The sequence below is a fragment of the Ranitomeya imitator genome, chromosome 4, assembly GCF_032444005.1.
Source record: "Ranitomeya imitator isolate aRanImi1 chromosome 4, aRanImi1.pri, whole genome shotgun sequence".
Lineage (NCBI taxonomy): Eukaryota > Metazoa > Chordata > Amphibia > Anura > Dendrobatidae > Ranitomeya > Ranitomeya imitator.
Window position 1 is genome coordinate 355,602,657 of NC_091285.1, and position 24,145 is coordinate 355,626,801.

At 40.3% G+C, this 24,145-nt stretch overlaps 1 protein-coding gene across 2 annotated transcripts in view; it reads right to left on the reverse strand.

The window, feature by feature from the left end:
- Positions 1-1,890: 1,890 nt before the first annotated feature.
- The window catches only part of LOC138676117 (pendrin-like), a 48,425-nt gene continuing 26,170 nt past the window's right edge, over positions 1,891-24,145 (reverse strand). The window contains exons 10-21 of one of the 2 annotated variants that reach the window (XM_069765054.1): positions 24,014-24,127; positions 23,822-23,899; positions 19,622-19,717; positions 18,383-18,489; positions 18,027-18,096; positions 12,867-12,959; positions 12,665-12,760; positions 11,927-12,160; positions 8,928-8,982; positions 8,218-8,363; positions 6,693-6,776; positions 1,891-3,811 (exon numbers count right to left, since the gene is read on the reverse strand). In XM_069765054.1, coding sequence (XP_069621155.1) covers positions 3,788-3,811; positions 6,693-6,776; positions 8,218-8,363; positions 8,928-8,982; positions 11,927-12,160; positions 12,665-12,760; positions 12,867-12,959; positions 18,027-18,096; positions 18,383-18,489; positions 19,622-19,717; positions 23,822-23,899; positions 24,014-24,127 — 1,197 coding nt within the window. In that variant the 3' untranslated portion in view covers positions 1,891-3,787. The remainder of the gene's footprint in view (positions 3,812-6,692; positions 6,777-8,217; positions 8,364-8,927; positions 8,983-11,926; positions 12,161-12,664; positions 12,761-12,866; positions 12,960-18,026; positions 18,097-18,382; positions 18,490-19,621; positions 19,718-23,821; positions 23,900-24,013; positions 24,128-24,145) is intronic. The other variant, XM_069765053.1, reaches the window with a different exon arrangement.

The window sequence follows — 24,145 nt, forward strand, 5'->3', positions numbered from 1 at the left end:
GCCTTGCCTTGATCTTGTTTGTCTGCCCTCCAGGAGGCTGTATTTCTTGGTCTCAGTATCTGTGTCCTTGCTTTGCCTTGTTTTGGTCTGTCCGCCCTCCAGGAGGCGAATATCCTGGTCCCTGCCTCTTTGTTCTTGTGGCTTGTCTCGTTCCATTACCTTGTCTGAACTTTGTCCTATCACTGTCTCCTTGTCTGTGGCTTCTTTCCCTGCTGTGTCTTTCCTTGTGTGCTCTCTGTTTGCTTATGCTCCGCACTCTTGTGGCTCTGCCTGCTCTGTACCCTTGTGACTTTGCCGTGCTCCGCTCTCTTGCAGCTTTACCTCTGCTCCGCTCTCCTGCGGTTCTGCTCTGTTCTGCTCCTGCTGCTGCAGAAATCTCTTACTACAGCTCGTCTCCGCATTCCTTGTGGTTCTGCTCTGCTAAGCTTCTGCTGCTGCACTATCCCTTGCTGTTCTACCGTTCTTATCTGCAGCTTTGCCGTTCTCCTGTGTGAACAGGTCCCAACCTGTTCCTTCATACTTCACTCCTTCCTGCTTGTTTCCTTACCTGCACCTCCTGTGTGAACAGGTCCCAACCTGTTCCTTCATACTTCATTCCTTCCTGATTGTTTCCTTACCTGCACCTCCTGTGTGAACAGGTCCTAACCTGTTCCTTCATACTTCATTCCTTCCTGCTTGTTTCCTTACCTGCACCCCCTGTGTGAACAGGTCCCAACCTGTTCCTTCATAGTTCATTCCTTCCTGCTTTTTTCCTTACCTGCACCTCCTGTGTGAACAGGTCCTAACCTGTTCTTCATACTTCATATCCGTACCTGCACCTCCTGTGTGAACAGGTCCCAACCTGTTCCTTCATACACCACACCAACCTGCCCTGTGTCTCAGCCGTGGTTGCCAGCCCTGTGTCTCAGCCGTGGTTGCCAGCCCTATGTCTCAGCCGTGCCTGCCTGCCCTGTGTCTCAGCCGTGCCTGCCTGCCCTGTGTCTCAGCCGTGCCTGCCTGCCCTGTGTCTCAGCCGTGCCAGCCTACTCGTCCAACTTTCAGCCGTGCTCATCTGCCAGTTCTGCCTGTCACCTGCACCTGTCCTAGTGTACCTGTTTCCCAAGTGGGATCTGCAACCACAGCCAGACCACCCTGGAGTAGCACCTGGCAGCTGCCTGCTGCACAAGTCTGACCTCACCATCAGAGGCTCCAGAGAAGACCAAAGCAGCTATCCTAGTCACGCCCCTTCCAGGGTAGTCTGGTTTGTGGTGCAGTGGGGCCACAAACCCCCTGGCTCATGCCCACCAGTCAGGGCGTGAGCGTGACAAGGATTCTCTTACTGGCACCATGCCTATTGATCCTCATTATTCTCTAGGGTTACCCTGGCATCTTATGCTACACTCCTCAGTCCACACTGCTAGAATTCTACTCCCCTTGTGTGTTTTAAGTCATATGTTGTATTATGCAGTTCTGTCATGGGGAGTCACATGACTTTATCTATATAGAAACCCGTTGCTAAGATTATTCAAGTTATACCAATGATATTTATTATTTTTTGTTAAGATTCAGTGGCATTCCCTTTACAAGGCACTCTGTTGTTTTAGTTATGGTTTTATGTATTTTTTCTAATAAAGATATACTGATTTTATATAATGGATCTCTTCGTTACTTGGGCTGCTTACCTTGAGCCAGAGGAGGTTTTATGTCAAGTGATGTATTGTCTGAGTGCATTGGACGAGGCAGTAAGGTGGCATGGACACCTGTATGGTTTTGGCTTAGTTATGTTGGTGCCATATAGGTCACAGTGTAGAATGACGGCCACATGACTATCAAGAGCCTCATTACAGCAGTAATATACACTGTGCACCGATGTATTATCGTTGAGATCATGGCAATGGTTGTGGCCTCACATAAATGAAAATAATTATCTTTATTAAATTCAGAAAACTATCACACAGCATGAACATTTGTACAGTTGGTTACACAACTATATACTCCATTAAGATGGTTTAAATGCAGGGCAAAAATGACCTATTGGAATAGCCATTTTTGTTTCCTATTAGTATGTAAAGAGAAAAATAGTAGGTAAAAAGTTTGGAGCAATTCATCTCTCGTACCCTACTTCCATCAGCAGCTAATTTTTGTCTTGTTCCTTTGCAGATGGTTGAAGTAATATACCGTGTCTAGCGCTTATGATAGAATTCATGGATATGCCATTCAGTAGGGGTCCAGTTGCTATAGACACTCAGACTGCAGGGCTCCCATCAATCCACTAGGCCCATTCCCAGTTTCTACCTGCACATCACTAGACCTATTCGCCTACAGTGAAATAAAATGCCATAGAGCCCCATTAATAATGTGTAGATATATAAATATGCAGACACTTATCGTGGTTTGTAAAACTGTGGGACACTATTACATTTTGGACACGGCTAATGAACCTTCACCCTCATAATCTCGGCTGGCTGAGCATCACGGGAAGTGATCTTCTGCCGGAATCAGGGTGCTCCATTTAAGGGCTTATTCAGACGTTATTCAGATTTTTTTTTTTGTGCGAGTTCTGTTCTTGCTTTTTAGAGATAGAACAAATATCTATTATAGCCTACTAGGCTGTTCACCTGTCCGTGTTTCTTTGCGAGCCCGAGTCGTCTGCATTAAAACCTGGAAACATGTCCGTTTTTGATCTGAGTCATGGATCAGACTAGGTACTGCAAATCTATGGTCCATTAAAAAAAATTAGACAGCACTCAGAAGCCATCCTTATTATATCCTACTGCTGTATGATTTTCATCTTAAAAAACTTTCTTGTATGCAAAAAAAACCCAGATTAAATACTGATGGTTAAAACTAACTCATGTATAGAACAATTAAAACATCTGATTACTGAGGAAAGTCAGTCAGTTTTTTGCTGGAGAGAAAAAAACACTGACACGCGAACTAGCCCTTATTTGTCCCTTCAGATTTAGATTGATAATCAACATATCACAAATAGTACACATTAAATATTCCTATGTAGCACCTATAATATATACCGGTAACAATTATTCTGTCTATAGTATCCATCTCATGCATTTATGGCATGTTTGCAGGATATGGCATAGATTTATAGTAGGTACGGGTCCCACTTATGGAACCCGCGTCTATCTTGAGAATGTGGCCCCGATACATGCCACTTTCGGTGGACTGGCGGTTGACATTACCATTGATTGAGATGGGAATTCTGACTACCTCTCCACTTGTACCCCAGTTGTGAGATCTGTGTGTCTCATTGGTGGGATCTACCTCTACTGCACATTAATGTCACATCCTTTAAATATGCCATAAGTGATAAGATGGGAATGAACTAATTAAACAATATATACTGCTACAAAGCCTTTACTAGTAACAGTAGCGCAGTGGTCTTCAATCTATGGCCCTCCAGCTGGTGTAAAATGACTACTCTCTACATGTCCAGACTGCTGGAGAACAAAAGTTTGGAGACCACAGAGACAGTCATAGTAGCGATCTGTCTACTGATAATATACCTTCATACCTTATTGATACTAAAGTGCTAAAATTGTGACCAGAAGAAATGACAGTAGCAAGGTGTGTATTCGTTCTTACTGACCATTTATGAATGATATGAAAACAATTTCTTTCTAGCAGAGCTCCCATAATAGGAATGAAATGACCATTTGTTCTAATTGCTAATCACAAACGGCCTAGCCATAAACTGACAAGTTCTGAAGACATGAAGAAAGAAATTGTTTAGCAATATTATGGAAAGCGTGCACTGCACACCCCGATTCAAAGGTTCCAGTAGCATTGATCACGAAGCAAGTCTTCTGAGGGCCTGTGGAGTAATAGAAGCACATAAGTCAATAATGCGTCTGCTTCAAAGCAAGCACAGGAAAAACATCTGACACTTTACTAGGCTATTATAAAATATTGGTGTATAAGCAAAGGGCTTCATTTATCTCTGTACCTGGCTGCCAGTTTTGTAGGAGCTCATTTTTCAAATAGAACCTTTAGGCCTCTTTCACACATCCATGTCTCCGGTACGTGTAGTGACAGTTTTCACACGTACCGGAGACACTGAAACACATAGACCCATTCAAATAAATGGGTCTGTGCACATGTCAGTGTGTTTCCACGGACCGTGTGTCTGTGTGCCCCACACGTACACCTGTCCTTTTTTTACTGTCAGCATGGATGGCAAAAGGTCCCGCACACGTGCACACTGAGAACACACATTGATGTCCTCACAGTGATCTGCTGTGAAGACACTGAGTTTGAACTGCGGTGACCTCATCACTGTCATTTTCCCTCGGTCCTGAGGTCACCGCAGTTCAGGCCGGCAGGGAACGCCGCCTAAGTGACGTCACTGAGGCTGCGCTCGCAGCATCTCATTCCCCAGTGGTTTTCAGCCTGGACGGTCACATCTTGGCACCGTCCAGGTTGAAAACGATTAATCCCCTAGACATGGATTGCGGCGTGGGACAGAACGACGGACAGGTATCGTATATTGTTGTTTTTTTATTTATTTTTATTACAGGAGATCGAGGGCTTCGGTGGAATTAGGTTAAGTCATAAGTATAGTTTAATTGAGAATATTAAAGGAGTCTGTGTCATTTTTTTAATTGAAGGATTTTATTCAGGCTGTGTATTTAACATATAACTATAGGATTAGTAATAGAGAAGTGTCTTATAGCCTCCTCTCCATTACTAAGCCGTGGGCTTGATGTCACCTGACAATACAAAGGTGACATCAACCCCACAAATATTAACCCCACTTGCCACCGCTACAGGGCAAGTGGGAAGAGCCGGGCAAAGCGCCAGAATAAGCGCATCCTTTCTTGGGCAGCTGTGGGCTGCTGTTTTTAGGTTGGGGGGGCTATATTAATGGCCACTCACCAGCCAGAGAATAGCAGCCCCCAGCTGTGAGCTTTAGCAAGGCTGGTTGTCAAAAATTGGGGGGACCCCACACCGATTTTTTTAAATTAAATAATTTAAAAAAGCGTGAGGACCTCTCTATTCTTGATAACCAATCTTGTTGAGGGCTGCAACTCACAGCTGTGAGTTCAAGAAAATAGGGGGAAACCCATGTCAGGTTTTTCATTCATTTATTTCGCTGGTGGCGGCTGATGAATACCCTGATCATCCGCTCCTGCAGTCACTGTTATTAGCAGCAGCAGGTGTCGGATGAGAGTTAAGGTACTGTCACACTAGACGATATCGCTAGCGATCCGTGACGTTGCAGCGTCCTCGCTAGCGATATCGTCCAGTGTGACAGGCAGCAGCGATCAGGCCCCTGCTGTGATGTCGCTGGTCAGGGAAGAAAGTCCAGAACTTTATTTGGTCGCTGGACTCCCCGTAGACATCGCTGAATCGGCGTGTGTGACACCGATTCAGCGATGTCTTTGCTGGTAACCAGGATAAACATCGGGTAACTAAGCGCAGGGCCGTGCTTAGTAACCCGATGTTTACCCTGGTTACCATCCTAAAAGTAAAAAAACACACTACATACTTACCTACCGCTCTCTGTCCTCCAGCGCTGTGCTCTGCACTCCTCCTGCTCTGGCTGTGAGCGTCGGTCAGCCGGAAAGCAGAGCGGTGACGTCACCGCTCTGCTTTCTGGCTGCCCGGCGCTCACAGCCAGACCAGAGAAGCAGAGCGCCGAGGACAGACAGCGGAAGGTAAGTATGTAGCGTTTGTTTTTTTACTTTTTAGGATGGTAACCAGGGTAAACATCGGGTTACTAAGCGCGGCCCTGCGCTTAGTTACCCGATGTTTACCCTGGTTACCGGGGACCTCGGGATTGTTGGTCGCTGGAGAGCTGTCTGTGTGACAGCTCTCCAGCGACCAAACAGCGACGCTGCAGCGATCCGGATCGTTGTCGGTATCGCTGCAGCGTCGCTATGTGTGACGGTACCTTAAGAGTCCCAAAAGCCCCCACCTGCTCGTTCCGATTGTTGGCAGAGCAGGGGAGAATGATGAGAGCGTCTTAAGCACCTGCCGCCGGGGACCAGCGCTTACTGTAGCACTTCTTCCCTTGCAGCCGTCCGTGTGGTACTGATGTGGCACACGCTTGGCACACATGAGCCGCAAGTATTACAATCACAACAAATGGACACACGGACATGGATATCTCTGGTACCGTTTTTTCCGGTACCGGAAATAAACGGACGTGTGAAACCAGTCTTACTAGAATTTGGAACTTACTGTATCTCTTTCTGGAATTGAAGATACAGAAAATGGAACAAAGGTGCTTTTTGCACTATTCCAATTATATTAAATGATATCATGGTAAGTATTAGACTACTGAAGCCAATATATCAAGAACAACAATGCCAGTCTTGATGAGGGGATGGGCTGGAGTCAGACGCTCCTGATTCATCAAGAGGCAAAAATCCTACTGCAGTCCCTGCTGGAGTAGGATTTCTGGTGCAGCGAACACCGCCACTAATCATGAATTTGACGAATGGTGTTCACCACCATGTGGCCTGCTCGCTTTCTCTGGAGTTTTGCGAAAATGGCATAAGAACCCCTAAAGTTGCATAATTTTATCGCAGCCACGAGTTGAGCCAAAAATATGAGACTTTTGAAAGGTTTTTAAGCCAGAATAGTGACATGAAAGTTTTGATGAATTGAGCCCTTTATACTTCCTTAACAGACCCTTTACCTATGCATGCAAGGCATAGCTGTATGTATTTGTACATGAGATATTTTCTTACCTCCTCTTGGGCATCCAGTTCCATAGTTGGTGGCTCAATATCTGTGTATTCCAGGAGTTCTTTGGATTCTTGCATTAGTGAGATCTTAAGAAGAAAAAAATAATTTGTGCCAAATAAGGAAGTTTGTATAAATAATTTAACTAATTTCCCACATTAAGTAAATATTTTCTATTAAACTGTATTAGTTAATTATAGGGCAGAACTTTGGTTAGCTCAGCTCATTGGTTAGCACTGTACCATTGCCTGGGTTCAAATCCCACCCAACACATCTGCAAGGAGTTTGTATGTTCTCTCCGTGTTTCCTCCCACACTCCACAGACATACTGCTAGGGAATTTACATTGTGAGCCCCATCAGGGACAGAGGTGATAATGATGTGAAGAGCTGTGGAATTTAATGGTCCTATATAAGGAAGTAAAACAAATAATAATTTGTTCTGGACAGTTGCGTTAGTAAATCAAAGAGATGAAGCCCAGTGAGATTTCTGGACTGTTTTTGTCCCAACTGGATAACCCATGTCCATATATCCCATTTGGGCATATAGGCATCATAGATGGGGACCTGCTGTACAGGAAATGTTGCAGCTTGTAACTTCCCCTCACAATTATGACTCATAGCCAAGGACTTATAGAAGGCAGATACATAGTGATCAACTACTAGTGAGGCTGCATAGTGAAAAGGGGGTTGCCCAATTATGTCGACACCACTAATGGGACTGTAGTCCTAATATATAGCTGTAAGATGTGTAAAATGTAAAAATTGGACAAACTTTAAATTACATTTTTTGCAAAGTACTTTAGCTATTAATTGTATATGTAAACTGTTCCACATTACTTTATTCACTAATGAGCTTAGTGACATGCTTAAAGGGGTTGTTTGGGACCTTAAAATTGATTATCCATAAATGGGATAGATCATCAATGTGAGATTAGTGGGGGTCTAATATCAAGCACCAAACATATCAGCTAAAATCCCATGTCAGAGCAGTTTTCGGCATATTCGTAGGAGTGCAGGATGTTGGACCCCATCAGTAATACATTATCAATTGTACAGTCCCGAACAAGCCCTTTAAACAGCAATGTGGAATATCTAAAGGGATTCAACAATCCTTAGAAGGATCCCATGACAGTAAGACAGAAATGTTGTCTCTTTGCTGATACCATCAGTGATCAGCTGTTATCTGTGGGGAACCATGGCAATACGTGCTTAATTTCCCTGTAGCGCCACCACAGGGTAAATGAAGCATTGCGCAATGTCAATTCAAATGAAAAGTTTATTTCTGTAATGCAGGGCAAGTCCTCTAGAATGAGAGATGCTTTTTGTTACGTCACTCCACCCTGACCAAGTGATGACGATCCAGAACAAATGACTCCATGGTATTAACTAAGAATGCCCTAATAGGCTTAAGTAAATAGTTGTATTCACTAGATACCCCTAATGATGCTTGTCCATTATTCTACCCCATTTCTGTATATGTCACAGAGCCTAATGTAGATAAGATCTATCATCGGCCACATTTCCTTTACCTTCTCCATTAGTGGATCGTGTGCGTCACTGTACTTTCTCCTGTCTTCTATACATAGCACTGCATCATGAATAGTCAAGAAGAAAATGTCTGGCTTGATTTGGTCATCGAAAAAGAGACATTCTTCAAATTTTTTATAGATGTTATCTATTAAAGATAAGAATAAACATATTTTACTCATTGTACATAAGCTTTATGAAATAAATGTGATTTGTGATAAACGGTGCCAAAGATGAAAAATAAGTCTGACGTGGTGCCGGGACTGCATCACTAACCAGGCGCCACAGCTTTTACATTATGTAAGTTACCCTAGATATGCTGCTTGACCCTATCCACTGTGACCAATACAAGCATCATCTGCATACAGTATGTATAGATTTATTTACAAGGGTATTATGAATTCTAAGCTTTAGCCTTATATGCTGTATTTCATACAGGGACTGGCCACTGCATACATCAGTGGTTTCCGGAGATATAGCAATCTGCCTGGATTTGTCTCGGTAACCCCCCCAATGAGTCCCTCTGCCTTTTTAAACTTTGTTATTTGTATCTTTCTATTGATCATGTTATAATTTATATGAGATTTGATAGCACAATTTTTTATTTTGTTTATGTCATATCCAATTGTAGGAGCATCTCAAGCTATGTATTAAGGTCACTCGGCATAGGTATTTTTGTTGGTTTAATGAAAAATTGGAATAGATTGCTTACCATCACAAGCTGCAATGTAGACATCTACATCAATCCTTTTGAATTCTTTGTATATCTGAAGTAGAAAAGACATAATTGAAAACATTTGATACCTAATGATATGGTAGTCTAATGTAATTGTCCTCTTGGTAATGGAAAATCAATACATTAAAGACTAATTAAATCTTGCATATGAATTTTCATAATTAAATGCCAAGATTCAGCAAACCGATCTAGTGAAAATGAAAGAACTCTGACATCCTCAAAGTTATATACAGAATATATATATATATATATATATTCATATATATATCTATATATATATGTATATATATATATATATATATATATATATATATATATATATATATATATATACAGTCATGGTCAAAAGTATTGACACCCCTGCAATTCTGTCAGATAATACTCCGTTTCTTCCTGACGGTGATTGCAAACACAAATTATTTGGCATTATTATCTTCATTTACGGTAATTTGTCTTAAATGAAAAAAATACAAAAGAGGATGAAGCAAAAAGCAAAACATTGATCATTTCACACAAAACTCCAAAAATGGGCCAGATAAAAGTATTGGCACCCTCAGCCTAATACTTGGTTGCAAAACCTTTAGCCAAAATAACTGCGACCAACCGCTTCCGGTAACCATCAATGAGTTTCTTACAATGCTCTGCTGGAATTTTAGACCATTCTTCGTTGGCAAACTGCTCCAGGTCCCTGATATTTGAAGGGTGCCTTCTCCAAACTGCCATTTTTAGATCTCTCCACAGGTGTTCTATGGGATTCAGGTCTGGACTCATTGCTAGCCACCTTAGAAGTCTCCAGTGCTTTCTCTCAAACCATTTTCTAGTGCTTTTTGAAGTGTGTTTTGGGTCATTGTCCTGCTGGAAGACCCATGACCTCTGAGGAAGACCCAGCTTTCTCACACTGGGCCCTACATTATGCTGCAAAATTTGTTGGTAGTCTTCAGACTTCATAAGCCATGCACACGGTCAAGCAGTCCAGTGCCAGAGGCAGCAAAGCAACCCCAAAACATCAGGGAACCTCCACCATGTTTGACTGTAGGGACCGTGTTCTTTTCTTTGAATGCCTCTTTTTTCTCCTGTAAACTCTATGTTGATGCCTTTGCCCAAAAAGCTCTTCTTTTGTCTCATCTGACCAGAGAACATTCTTCCAAAACGTTTTAGGCTTTTTTAGGTAAGCTTTGGCAAACTCCAGCCTGGCTTTTTTATGTCTCGGGGTATGAAGTGGGGTCATCCTGGGTCTCCTACCATACAGTCCCTTTTCATTCAGATGCCGACGGATAGTATGGGTTGACACTGTTGTACCCTCGGACTGCAGGGCAGCTTGAACTTGTTTGGATGTTAGTCGAGGTTCTTTATCCAACATCCGCACAATCTTGCATTGAAATCTCTTGTCAATTTTTCTTTTTCGTCCACATCTAGGGAGGTTAGCCACAGTGCCATGGGCTTTAAACTTCTTGATGACACTGCGCACGGTAGACACAGGAACATTCAGGTCTTTGGAGATGGACTTGTAGTCTTGAGATTGCTCATACTTCCTCACAATTTGGTTTCTCAAGTCCTCAGACAGTTCTTTGGTCTTCTTTCTTTTCTCCATGCTCAATGTGGTACACACAAGGACACAGGACAGAGGTTGAGTCAACTTTAATCCATGTCTACTGGCTGCAAGTGTGATTTAATTATTGCCAACACCTGTTAGTTGACACAGGTAAGTTACAGGTGCTGTTAATTACACAAATTAGAGAAGCATCACTTGATTTTTCTAACAGTGCCAATACTTTTGTCCACCCCCTTTTTTATGTTTGGTGTGGAATTATATCCAATTTGGCTTTAGGACAATTCTTTTTGTGTTTTTTCATTTAAGACAAATTAAATGAAGATAATAATACCAAATAATTTGTGTTTGCAATCATTTTCAGGAAGAAAATGAGTATTATCTGACAGAACTGCAGGGGTGTCAATACTTTTGGCCATGACTGTATGTATGTATATGTATATATCAGCATGGAGAGGTGTATAAAGATATGCATATAAAACTTAATTTTTACTAAATTAATATAAATGAGAGCTATGCCTAACGATGGAAGTCAGCAGGTAGTGATCAAACATCAAAATTTGCACAAATACAAGTCTCTTTTAAAGTTTTCAATATCACTGTGCACAATAAAAAAAGGTTTGGTCTTGGTCTCACCCGTGTGTCCTAATGATATTAGAACCTCAATACCAGAGCCTAGGTAGAAGGATATTGATGCCAGTGTACCCTGTCATGCTCCGTGTGTTGCTCCAGATTAAACAAGGTCAGTATCCAAGTACAAAGGATATCCCCAAATAATATACAATTCCCTGCTACACATTTCCTCGGTTTCGAGGATTCATCAGGGGAGTCTATTATGTAGTGGGATGGGTGAACTTATCTGGCACATGATAAGTGTGTGGCCACCAAACTTTCTCCTATAAATGTTATACATAGGGTATTGATCAGTTCCCCTGTTGTTTCCTGCATTCTACATCATTTATGCCACATGTTGTCATGAGAATGCGCCACTATGACGCGCCCATATCGTGCTGATACATAAGGGAAACATTGTTGTGGGAAGTTGTCGGAATGACGCATCCAACGGCGCACTGTGTAATAGTGTGTAATGCAATACTGCCTCCCGCCGTTGCATCATCAGTCATGTGTAACATGCTAAAGATAGAGGCATGACTTTTGATGGAGGCACGATCCAGGAGGTGGCGTGGAATTTGTGCGTTGCCAGCGCAACATGTGTAACTAAATTAATATTAACATGGCAACTTGGTTTGTTTGGTCAGCTTAGCGTGTAGGATCCACTATCCAGGTGTTTGGAATCGGAGGACTTTTAGAATATTGATAATGAGAAATTAAGGCGAAAAAGGGGACAACCTGACTGGGATCATGTGTGGGAGGAAAATAGATGCCCACAGATTGGATTAACCCAGGAAATTAGAATTTATCTTACCACTTTTAATGACCTTACAGCCACCACATCTACGAAAGTTATTTGCCCAAAGTCAAAGATGAGGCTGTGAATTGTGACTTTGGGAACATTCACTTTAACTGGCAGCTCTGAACTCCAGTCTACTTGAACCTCCACATTTTTCACTTCTATGTTTTCTTCTTTGTCTGGGTCTTCAATATCATCATCTGGCTCAAACCCGTCATTATCTGTCCCCATATCACTAATGATGCCATTCTAAAAAGGAACAGGGGAAAGGATTTTTTATGTGATGCAGATAAGGAATATGCACATGACCGACAATGGCACTAGGATTATATACAATAACTCCAATCATGGCGGACGCTATTTATTAGTGGAACTTACTATGGACGTAACTGACAGCAAACTTGGTTTATAAGTCAATCAGTAAAGAAGGGAAGTAGACCATTGCTGTAAGTTGTTTTTTTTAATAGTAAAGTAGCTCCACAGTAATATTAAATTTTGCTATAATTGACACATTGAGTGACAGGGTTAAGAATATTTGGGTATCTAACATTTAGCATAGAGTGCTATTATGTAAATATTTAGTAGTTATTTACAAAATATATATTAAATGCTTAAAAATAAATATTTTAGTACAGTGACCATGGAGTTTCATTTTCAGGAAACTAGTGATTTCCAGTATTCCCATCATTTAGTCGGTTATGCAGTTTATTACACGCGATAAAGCTTATTCATAAATCGGAACAAAACCTTTACCTTAGTTGATCTTAGCTTTCCTTTCTTAATCAGTTCATTTATCTTCCTCAAGGCTTTAGTCCGCTTATTAAAAACTCTGACGGCATCAAACCCAACCTAAAATGAAATCAACATGATATATTTACTATCCCCATAGCAGTCGACTAATAGTATTATTATGTAAGTTATTTTAAGAGATGAAAACAAATGTAAGTCCACTCACAATTGATTTAATGCCACTCTTTAGCCCATCAATATTGCCATAGAAAATACCACTAGTAAACCGGACAATTTTAATTCCCTCTGGTTCCACAACCTGGGAAAAAGAAATAGAAATATTAGCTGGACTGTACATGAAGATGTATTTAAATACCTAAATCGCTTCCACTGTCTAGAATGCAACTCGTACAGATATAAAAAACCCTTTCTGTCCAACTAGTTTTCTGTTGTGTTAAATTGACTGCAGAGAGCTGCATTTTATTGACTGTTGATTGACTTCTTTCACATTAATCAGGCTCCAAAATGACAACTGTCCATTATAATGGCTTCTACTTCACATTCAGCCAACACATTTCAGAATAATGCTCTTTTCATTAGTCATGGTAAGAGCATGTTTCTGAAACATGTTGGTTTTCACCTCTTTCGGGCCACCGTACAGTTTAACTAGTGACGGCACATGCCATGTCCAGGACCTCACGCGCGTCGCTGCCAGAAAAAACGGAAGGCCGGGACACACTGGTGATGTACCACTATGCATGCACAGGATTGATTTACAACACCAACCGGAAAAGATCAGAACAAAATACAATGACCCATAGGATCTATCGATACGTTTAATCCATTTGCACCTTCATGACCAGGCCAAAGTTAGCAATTGTGACCACTGTTATTTTATGAGGTAATATGTCTTGAACGCTTCAAAGTATCCCACTGATTCTGAGAGGGTTTTTTTGTAGCATATTGTTCTTCATGATAGTGTTAAAATGTATTCGATATCACTTGCATTTATTGGTGGAAAAAAATGGAAATTTGGTGAAAATGTGGAAAATTTTCCAATTTTCAAACTTTTAATTTGTAAATCAGAGAGCTATGTCACACAAAATAGTTAATAAATAACATTTCCCACATGCCTCCTTTACATAAGCACAATTTTTGAAATATATTTTTTTGCTAGGAAGTTATAAAAGTTTAAAAGTTGACCAGCGATTTCTCATTTTTTCAACAAAATTTACAAAACCATTTTTTCAGTGACTACATTACAATTAAAGTGACTTTGAGAGGCCTATATGACCCCAAATACCCAAAAGTGACACAATTATAAAAAATTGCACTCCTCAAGGTGCTCAAAACCACAGTCAAGAAGTTTATTAACCCTTCAAGTGTTTCACAGGAATTTTTGAAATATGGAAGGAACAAAATGAACATTTAAATTTTTTTCACAAAATGTTTACTTCAGACCCAAATTTTTTAATTTTCACAAGGATAACAGGAAAAAATAGACCCCAAAATTTGTTGGGCAGTTTCTCCTAAGCATTCTGATACCTCGTATGTTGGGAAAAGCCACTGTTTGGGCTCGGAAGGGAAGGAACACCATTTAACTTTTTGAATGCAAAATTTGCTGGAATAATTAGCAGTTTGTCATATCTGGAGAGCCCCTGATGTACTTAAACAGTGGAAGCCCCCCATAAGTGACACCATTTTTGAAACTAGACTCCTCAGGGAACTTATCTAGAAGTGTGGTGAGCACTTTGAATCCCCAGGTGCTTAGTTAATAATTATTGAGTCGAGTTAATAATGTTTTCCAACAGAAAATGTTTTTTTAGCCCTAAATTTTGCATTTTCATGAGGGTAACAGGAGAAATTGCACCAAATAATTTGTTGTGCAATTTCTTTTGAGTACAATGATACCTAATATGTGGAGGGAAAACGAATGTCTGGGCACACAGCAGGGCTTGGAAGAGAAGGAGTGCAATTTGACTTTTTGAATGCAAAATCTGCTGGAATAATTAGTGGATGCCATGTCGCATTTTGAGTGCACCTGATGTGCTTAAACAGTGGAAACATCTCACAAGTTACACCAGTTTGGAAACTAGACACCTCAGGGAACTTATCTAGCTGTGAGCATCTTAAACCCCCAGGTGCTTCACAGAAGTTTATAACATTAAGCCGTGAAAAAAGAAAATCACATTTTTCACACAAAATTGTATGTTAGCCTCAATTTTTTTTTTCTCGAGAGTAACAGGAGAAAATGGAGCCCAACATTTTTGTGCAATTTCTCCTGAGTATGCACATACCCCAAATGAGGGGGCAAACTACTATTTTGGTGCTTGACAGGGCTCAGAAAATAATAAGTGACATTTTGGAATGCAAACTTTGATGCAATGGTCTGCCGATGTGATGTCGCATTTTGGTGAGCCCCTGATGTGTCTAAACAGTGGAACCCCCCCACAAGTGACCCTGTTTTGGAAACTAAACACTTCAAGGAGTTTATTTAGCTGTGTGGTGAGCACCTTGAATCCACAGGTGCTTGACAGAATTTTACAATGTTGATCTGTGGAAATGAAAGAATATATTTTTCTCCCAAAAATGTTTTTTAGCCCCACATTTTTTCAGTTTTGCAAGGATAGCAGGAGAAAATAGACCTGAAAATTTGTTGTGCAATTTTTTCGTTAGTACACTGATACTTCTTATGTGGTCAAAAACTGCTTTAGAGGCACAGTGCACAGCTCAGAAGGGAAGAGGAAGAGGCTCCAAATTGGATTTCAGATTTTGCTGGACTCGTTTGAGGGTGCCATGTCACATTGTTAGAACCCCTGAGGTGCCAGAACCGCAGAACCCTCATAAGAGACCCCATTTCACAAACTACACCTCTCCATAAATCATCTAAAGGTGCAGTGGTCATATTTACACCACAGGTGGGTCACAGAATTTTATACCATTAAGCTGTGAAAAAAAAATTAAATTTCTACCACCAAAATTTAGTTTTAGCCCCAGATTTTACATTTTCACGCTGAAAAATGGGTAAAAATTGCACCAATATTTGTCACATAATTTCTGCTGAAGGTAGAGTTGTGCTAGAAGAGCGAGAATTCCTCTTCGAGTGACCCCATTTTGGAAATTATACCACTTTCGGAATTTATTTAGAGATGTAGCAGCAATTTTGACTCCATGGGTGTCTTTTAGAAACAAGCAGCAGCAGATGTTGCCGAGTGAAAATTGCAAACTGCCATTGTAGTGACCAGTACGATGTAGTGGCCAATACATTGTAGTGATCAGTACCTTGTGCCCAGCTCATCTAGAAACACGCACTCGTAAATTAGGCAGGCTCTCATCGCCACAGAAATGCCAAACATGTGGATGCTAAATGTGGTTTAGGCATACTGGGGCTCAAAAGGGAGGGGGGCATTTAGACTTCAGAGCTCAGAATTTGCTGGAGGATCCATTTTGCTTTTTCAGAGCCTTTGTACTACCAGTAATGTGGAATTCCCCTATTTCCATTGACAGATGATGGACCTGAGTGAGGACTTGCTTTTTTTCGTGGATTAATTTGAAGCTTTTGTTCGGAACATTTTGCATAATGTTTGGGATTAAACATGGCGCTCTTTGCTGAACAATTTATTTTTTACGCCGTTCCTCGTGCAGTATAAATGATTAGACCACTTTATTCTTCGGGTCGGTGCAATTCCAACTATGCCAGACTTATAGCTATTTTATGTTTAGCTGCTGTTACACAGTATAAGATGCATTTTTTTGCAAAATCAACTTTTTGCATTGCCATATTTTGAAAGCTATAATTTTTCCATATTTCTGCCGACACAGTCATTTTACAGCTTGTTTTTTGCGGGACAAGTTGATGTTTTTTTCCACGTGTGGTAAAATTGATAAGGCAGCGTTATTCTTTGGATCAGTACAATTACAGTGATACTATATTCCTATTATTTTTTTTAAGTTTTTGCATCACTATATTCTGAGAGCTATAACTTTTCCACACATTTTTCCACTGATTGAGCTGTATGACGCATTGTTTTTTGTAGGACAAGATGACGGTTTCAGTTTGTACCATTTTTATTTACATTCGTCTTTTTATCGTGTTTTACTCCACTTTTTGTTCAGCGGTATAATGAAAAAGCATCATTTTTTGCCTCAATTTTTTAGCGTTCATTAAATTGGTGATTGTTGGGACAGTTTTATAGATCATGCCCTTTTGGAGGCAAATGTGTACTTTTTTTTCACAAAAATTTTTTATTTATGGGTACAATATATTTTTTATTATTATATTGTGATTTTTCAAAAAATATTTGTACAATTCTTTTTTACTTTTTTTCACTTTTTTTTTAATAAGTCCCTCTATGGGACTTTCACTTTCTTCAGTTGTCTGATCGCAGTTCTAATACATTGCAATACACCACTATTGCATTAGAACTGTCAGCACTAAATACACAAGTTAGTTAGATCCTGCACTGTGCAAAATCTAACTAACTTGCTAGGGCTTGATGACCCAGATGTCGTCATGATGACATGAGATCACTATGGCAAGAATTGGGCCCCTGCGATCAGAAAGCAGAGGGGGCTCCCTCCCTCTGCATGCCTGCTAATTGCTCTGATCACAGTATTTAAGGGTTAAAGTGCTGGGTGTCAGCTGTCAGAATCAGCTAACACCCGGTGGCTATCGCACGCACAGCCATTTATAACTCCAAGGTCCGTAAGTACCAGCCAACCTGGATGTATGGATATGTCCAAGGTCATAAAGGGGTTAATTAACATCAGTGGAGTTTTATGTTGGATTAGTTGCATTTGGAACTTAAAGAGGTATTTCCATTTCCAAGATCCTATCCCAATATGAAGTAGGTGTAATAATAATAATATTAGCAAATATCTCCAATTATAAATGTAGTACAGCTATGTGGCTTATCCCGTGTACACGGCATTGCAGTAGTTTAGGTATCCATGGTTACGACCACTAACAACTAAATAACTGTCACTATATGAGTGCTCGTAACCATGGTTATCTAAGCTACTGCAATGCCCTGCACATGAGGTGACATAGCAAATCAAAAGAACTATACTACATTCCTACTATTATTATTACACCTACTACCTATTGGGATAGGACCTTGGAGATGGGAATATACCTTTAAATAGAACACTAATCTCCACATATGGAAGGGTCGGGCCACAGAAATACAGTCGAGACTACTACCACTATATATTTTATGTATCCTTTCCATCTAACATTGCCACCCAGAGTTTTATATTGTCCTATTTGCTTATTTGATACTATCTGGAGTTAGATCCATATTTTAATTCTTCTGTCACCTATGGCAAGTGCAATATAATTTCTATTTCTTTAATTATCTTTTACTACAAACAGTGTTTTACTTACACTTTTGTATTTTTTAACTTCCTTGTAGATTTCTGTTCCCGGGACGTTTCCAAGTCCACCACATGAGGGGCTAGAAGAAAAGCACATTAAAGATAAATATGCAATAAATACTTTGTCTTGAAATATAAGCTTGCTCGGAATTATCTATAATATTAGAGATTGAGCTATTAGGAATTCACTAATACCTAATACACTATTATAATGTAGTGCATAGAGTGTATAAATAAATAGTGTATAAATTGGTTCCAAGGTAACAGCATTCACATAAGGGACTGTACTGAATCTCCACTATTGTTTTTTGATAAGCACATTTAGCATGTGGCATCTTGACTGATATTTAAAAGACATGTACTTACAACTGAACTCGTAGAACAACGGTTAGTAATCCAAATATTAAACCTGCCAACAATCCCAGGTCAAGTCCCAATAGGATGGATGCAATACATGTGAATACCCAGATGACCTAAACAAAAAAGGGTTATTACATATTGTTGCTGGACCATTAAGATTGTCTCGAAACTGAAGAAGCAAAATATGCCCCATATGAAAATTAGCTGTTCCACATAGTTGTTACTTTTTACCAACTCGCCACCCCACCTTTATTGTTTTATTTCTCATGGTAATTTATGCCTTAAGACAGATCATCAGAAGAAAGTGCATATGCACACGTGATTGTATTGTTAGCAGTAGGCCTTATGAAGCTGGAGGACACCTTAAAAACACTGAGCACAGGCAGGACCTTGGAGCTGTCAGGACAGGACATGTCAGTCAATGAGATGGACGCAGAGTTTCCTTTACAAGCTTCCTCTAGAGCTGTTGTGCACTCCATTTTCCTAGTACATTTCCATTGGAATACTTATTACTGTCAGTGTCCAATCAATATCAAATTCCTGGCAAAGTCCAAGATATGCAGTAAAAATCCAATATTGTGACTACATTAATTTCCCAATCCTTATGTTCTTGTGACTAAGTGTCGGCATCATTTGAGATTTTCAGCGTTTGCCAGTGATGTAGGCAGCCCAGTCCTTAGAAGTTTTGGAGGATCAGTAGTGTATGCCGCCACTCGCTGGTTGACGGGGTGGTTCAATCACATTCTTTGGAGTGTCATAGCCATCTAGACACTTTGCACAGATCTGTAGCTATGCCTTGTTCAGTCAATGGTGCTTAGTTGCCGTACCACGGAGCAATCTGTGAGGGTCCAACAGTTGAACTTCCATTGATCAGCGACTGACAGCGTGTTTAGTGATATACCATAACTGTTATGCCCTGTTTTCATTATTGTAGAATAGAAAGTGCATCTTCACTATTTTGCTAATAACAAACCACAAATGGAAAATGTCACATTTTTAGAAATTAAAATATCCTTCTTGTTCCCTTAAACGCGGTATCTATCTCTCTGCCTTTTATAATTAATGTCAAGAAGTGATGGAGCAGAAATATAACTATGAACCCTGCTCCATGAATGTAAAAAAGTTATCACAATGAGCGTTCAGATCCCAAAAGGTTCCAATACTGTGTATATATATATATATATATATATATATATATATATATATATATATATATATATAAATCATACAACCGAAAATACTTACAGAGTCCCACTTGTTCTGTCTCCATAAACGGGGCACATCAAGAACTTGCCAAAACATTCCTTTAAGATTTGCTATGACAATGGCCGCCAACACCGACTGTAATGAGATGTATGACTTAGCCAATGTTCTTATAAAGATAAACTATAATTAAACAGCACTACTGTATATTGTTTTTAGAAGCAATTATTTTGTCATGTTTTGTCGAGAGAACATTTCCATATCAGTAACCACCCTGTTTAGATATCAACTTTACAAATTATATGAATATTAGTATTATTTAATTAAATTGTTAGAATTGTAACATGTTAGTTTTATCATAACACCTTTGGTAATGACACTGAAATGACACTGAAATAACATTTTTTTTTTTTTTTGGGGGGGGGGTTACTGGTAGGAAAATAAGTTCCTGTATGTATCTTGTATGTTACATATTCTATAGTATAAATTACTCTGCAAAAAAAGTAGGTTTGAGTGCATCATTTATCATTTGCAACTACATTACATTACAGGACAGAGCTTGATTGTACTGGAAGTGTCTTTTACATTGTAAAATAATTTTATATTGAAAAAGACTGAGGTCCCCGATTTATCAAGACCGGTCTTGGTGAGGGTGCGTGTTGGAGGAGACACTTCTGACACCCCTTTCTGAATCAATGAATGGTGAGAGGCGTGCACCTTGCCAGAAATTGTACTCGACTGGAGTAGGATTTCTAGAGTATGGAACGCAACAGATTATCATGAATTAGACAAGCTGTTGCGTCACAGTGACGCTATGCCCATATTGTGACTTTTTAAAGTGATTAGTCTCTGATTACAGCTTTGGACACTGCTGTAACTAAGGACCAGTGCAAGACAGTAAAGTCATCAATGTACAACGTTAGGGAAGAGTCAGAGAGCTGTACAGTGACATGTAAAAGTTTGGGCACCCCTGGTCAAACTTACTGTTGAACAGTTAAACAAGTTGAAACAAAGTGCTAGGTGGCTGCTTAGAAGAACCCATGGCTGCCGTTTTTTGGCACAAGGTTAGAGGAGGCTGGATTGTTATAAAGGTGGGAAATTTGCATCACCTGGCCTTTCCTAATGATAGTGAACAAGCCATATACCTAACAGGATAATTAAGGTCTGAAACTTTGGTCAGAGTTATCTGAGAACACAAATCTTCAAGGGTGCCTAGACTGGTGCATTGTCCCATTTTCTTTTTATAATTTTTAAAATGTAAAAAATATGTATTTTTTTGCCTACAATACAAAGGAAATGTGTTATCTTTAACTTTAGCTCTTTTAGAGATCATGTCATCCTCATCTTGCTGAACTGTTCACACTAACAGTAATTTTAACCAAGGGTGCACTAACTTTTACATGCCACTGTATAGATAGGACAAGGATCACAATGCAATACTCAGACTGGCTGGCAGCTCTCCTGACCCAAGCGTGACAGCTGCATAGAAATACGTGCTATCACTCTCGGGACTGGAGAGCCGACTGTCAGTCCGAGCATTGCGTTGTGATCCTCGTCCAGGTTATATGACTGTCTGACTTTTCCCTTACTCATTTTTCTGTAGATTATTGCTATATATAATATGCAAAATAAGGTTCCTGTTTTTCTAGCCCCTATTCAACTGACTGATGATTAAGCTAAAGGAAAGACTTTCCATTATCACAGATTCACTCAACCGTATTTTCAGTTTGAGTGCTGTTGATAAAAAACTGCACACCACAAGAGTGCACTCAAAGCAATATTATATGACAGAATTTGACCGTAAAAAATATCAATATGAACTCATTTCTTCCTCGTGTCGGATGAGACTCGCCCATTCAACTCTATAGGTACGCAAAAAAAACAGTTGTTTGTCATTCAGAGTAACTGTATAGCATCCATTTTTTCCTGATACATTGAAATTCTTTAACATATCAAACCGCATTTAGGCTATGTTCACACTGGGCGTTTTCTCTACATTTTTCTTCAGAAGCTGCAGAAACAAAAGCAGGTCTTTATACTGCATTTTTCTTGTGTCTTTTCATGCTACACTTGTCTCTTCCGCATGCTGATAAAATTTAGTGCAAAAAAAAAAAATAATAATCTGATTCGACTTCATCAGGTTTTGGCACAAAAAAACGCAACACAACCTGATACCTGTGTTTATCCAGCTTTTTTTTCCAACACCCATTACTTTCAATGGGTGAAAAATGCTGAAAAAACGTTAAAAGAAGTGACATGATCTATTCTGCAAAAACCAAGTAAAGGCACAAAATACTGACACAAAAAAAAAACAAGCTGTGTGCATGAGATTTCTGAAATTTCTGTAAAATGCAACTGAAAATTTGCATTAAAAAATGCTGAAAAAAATGCATAGTGTGATCATAGCTTAAAGTTACCGTCACACTGAACGATATCGCTAGCGATCCGTGACGTTGCAGCGTCCTGGCTAGCGATATCGTTGAGTTTGACAGGCAGCAGCGATCAGGATCTTGCTGTGACATCGTTGGTCGGAGCAGAAAGTCCAGAACTTTATTTCATCGCTGGACTCCCGCAGACATCGCTGAATCGGCGTGTGTGACGCCGATTCAGCGATGTCTTCACTGGCAACCAGGGTAAACATCGGGTTACTAAGCGCAGTGCCGCGCTTAGTAACCTGATGTTTACCCTGGTTACCAGCGTAAACGTAAAAAAAAAAAAAAACACTACATACTTACATTCCCGGTGTCTGTCCTCCGGTGCTCTGCTTCTCTGCACTGTGAGCGCCGGCCAGCCGGAAAGCAGAGCACAGTGGTGACGTCACCGCTGTGCTTTCCGGCTGGCGCTCACAGTCAGTGCAGAGAAGCACAGCGCCGGGGGACAGACACCGGAATGTAAGCATGTAGTGTTTGGTTTTTTTTACGTTTACGCTGGTAACCAGGGTAAACATCGGGTTACTAAGCACGGCCCTGCGCTTAGTAACCCGATGTTTACCCTGGTTACCCGGGGACCAGCATCGTTGGTCGCTGGAGAGCTGTCTGTGTGACAGCTCTCCAGCGACCACACAGCGACGCTGCAGCGATCGGGACCGTTGTCTAGATCGCTGCAGCGTCGCTAAATGTGACGGTACCTTTAGTCTTGTACTGTAAATTGTTAATAGCTGCTGCTGCATAAAAATGGTTTGCACATGAACGACAAATGAGAAAAAAGTCATACTAATTATCTGGATGAAACGTGGACAATTTGTATACATTCATGTGAACCTGATTCCCTGCCATATTACCTTGGGAGGCCTCCTAGAAAGTTTTTCTACTACCCAGAAACCTGTCATTTTCTACTTGAGATTCATCAGTTTATCAATCTTTCCAAGGAACCAGGTTAAAAATGACTATTCTATGTGATCTTATTTTGTGTGTGCATAATGGCCTAGTGGCTGTTAAATATTGTATATGGTTGTTTCTAACCAATTATATTGTTCACTGCCATCGAGGACTATTATATAGTTGCCATAAAATAATGCCATTGAGCTTTATCTAACACAAATGTATTTTTGTTATGGGGAAATCACTTTTCAAATTTCATTATGCAACATGTCATAACCCTCGACAATTATCTTTAGGGGGAATCTGTCAGCAGGTTTTTGCTACCTCATCTGAGAGCAGCCTGATGTAGGCAAAGAGACCCTGAATCCAACGATGTGTCACTTAGATTACTGTGTGCAGCAGTTCTGACGCAATCAGAGTTTTTAGATTTAGCAATTCAGCAGAGCTGAGAAAGCTAACCCCGCCCACACCACAGCTAACCCCGCCCACACCAGACTCTGTATGTACAGTACATAGTTATAGACAGTGAGGTGCCTATTACAGAAAGGGGCGGAGTCGGATGTGCAAGTGCTCGCCAGCTAGCCACAGTAATGATAATCACAAAGTGATTATATCTTCAGTGTAAGTAAGCAACACCACACAGCCGGACATGTGACACATCGTTGAGTTTAGTGTTTTAACCCTTTCTTCATGCTGTTCTCAGATTACATAGCAAAAACCTGCTGTCAGATTCCCTTTAAACTGTGACCAGTTACTGGAATATTAATTTAATTGAACTGAAAAGAAATCTGTTTTGCATTATAGGTTAACAATGTCACAACTGCAAATATATAGCAACCAAACTGTCAGCAAATGCTACAAGCATGGCAATGAATAAGTACACTGCTCCAAACTAAACAAAACCCAAATCTGAGTTCCTTACCTTCTGCAGTGGTTCAAGGAGTCTCCCAAGTGCCACTATAGCAATTAGCACAATAAGGGCTGAAATGAGACCAGCTATCTGCAACACAAGATATTATTACATATTAGATGATATATCCTACCAATATATTCATATTATGTAAATGAATCTAGTGAAGAGAAACAATTGCCCCAGTATGTAGCTCGAGCTAACCTGAGTCTTTCCACCTGTGCTTTCCTGGACAGCTGTACGTGACAAGGCGGTGGTGGCACAAAAGCAAGAAAACGCTCCACTGAAAATGTTGCTGACCCCAAATGCAATAAATTCCTGCAAGTAGAAAGAAAC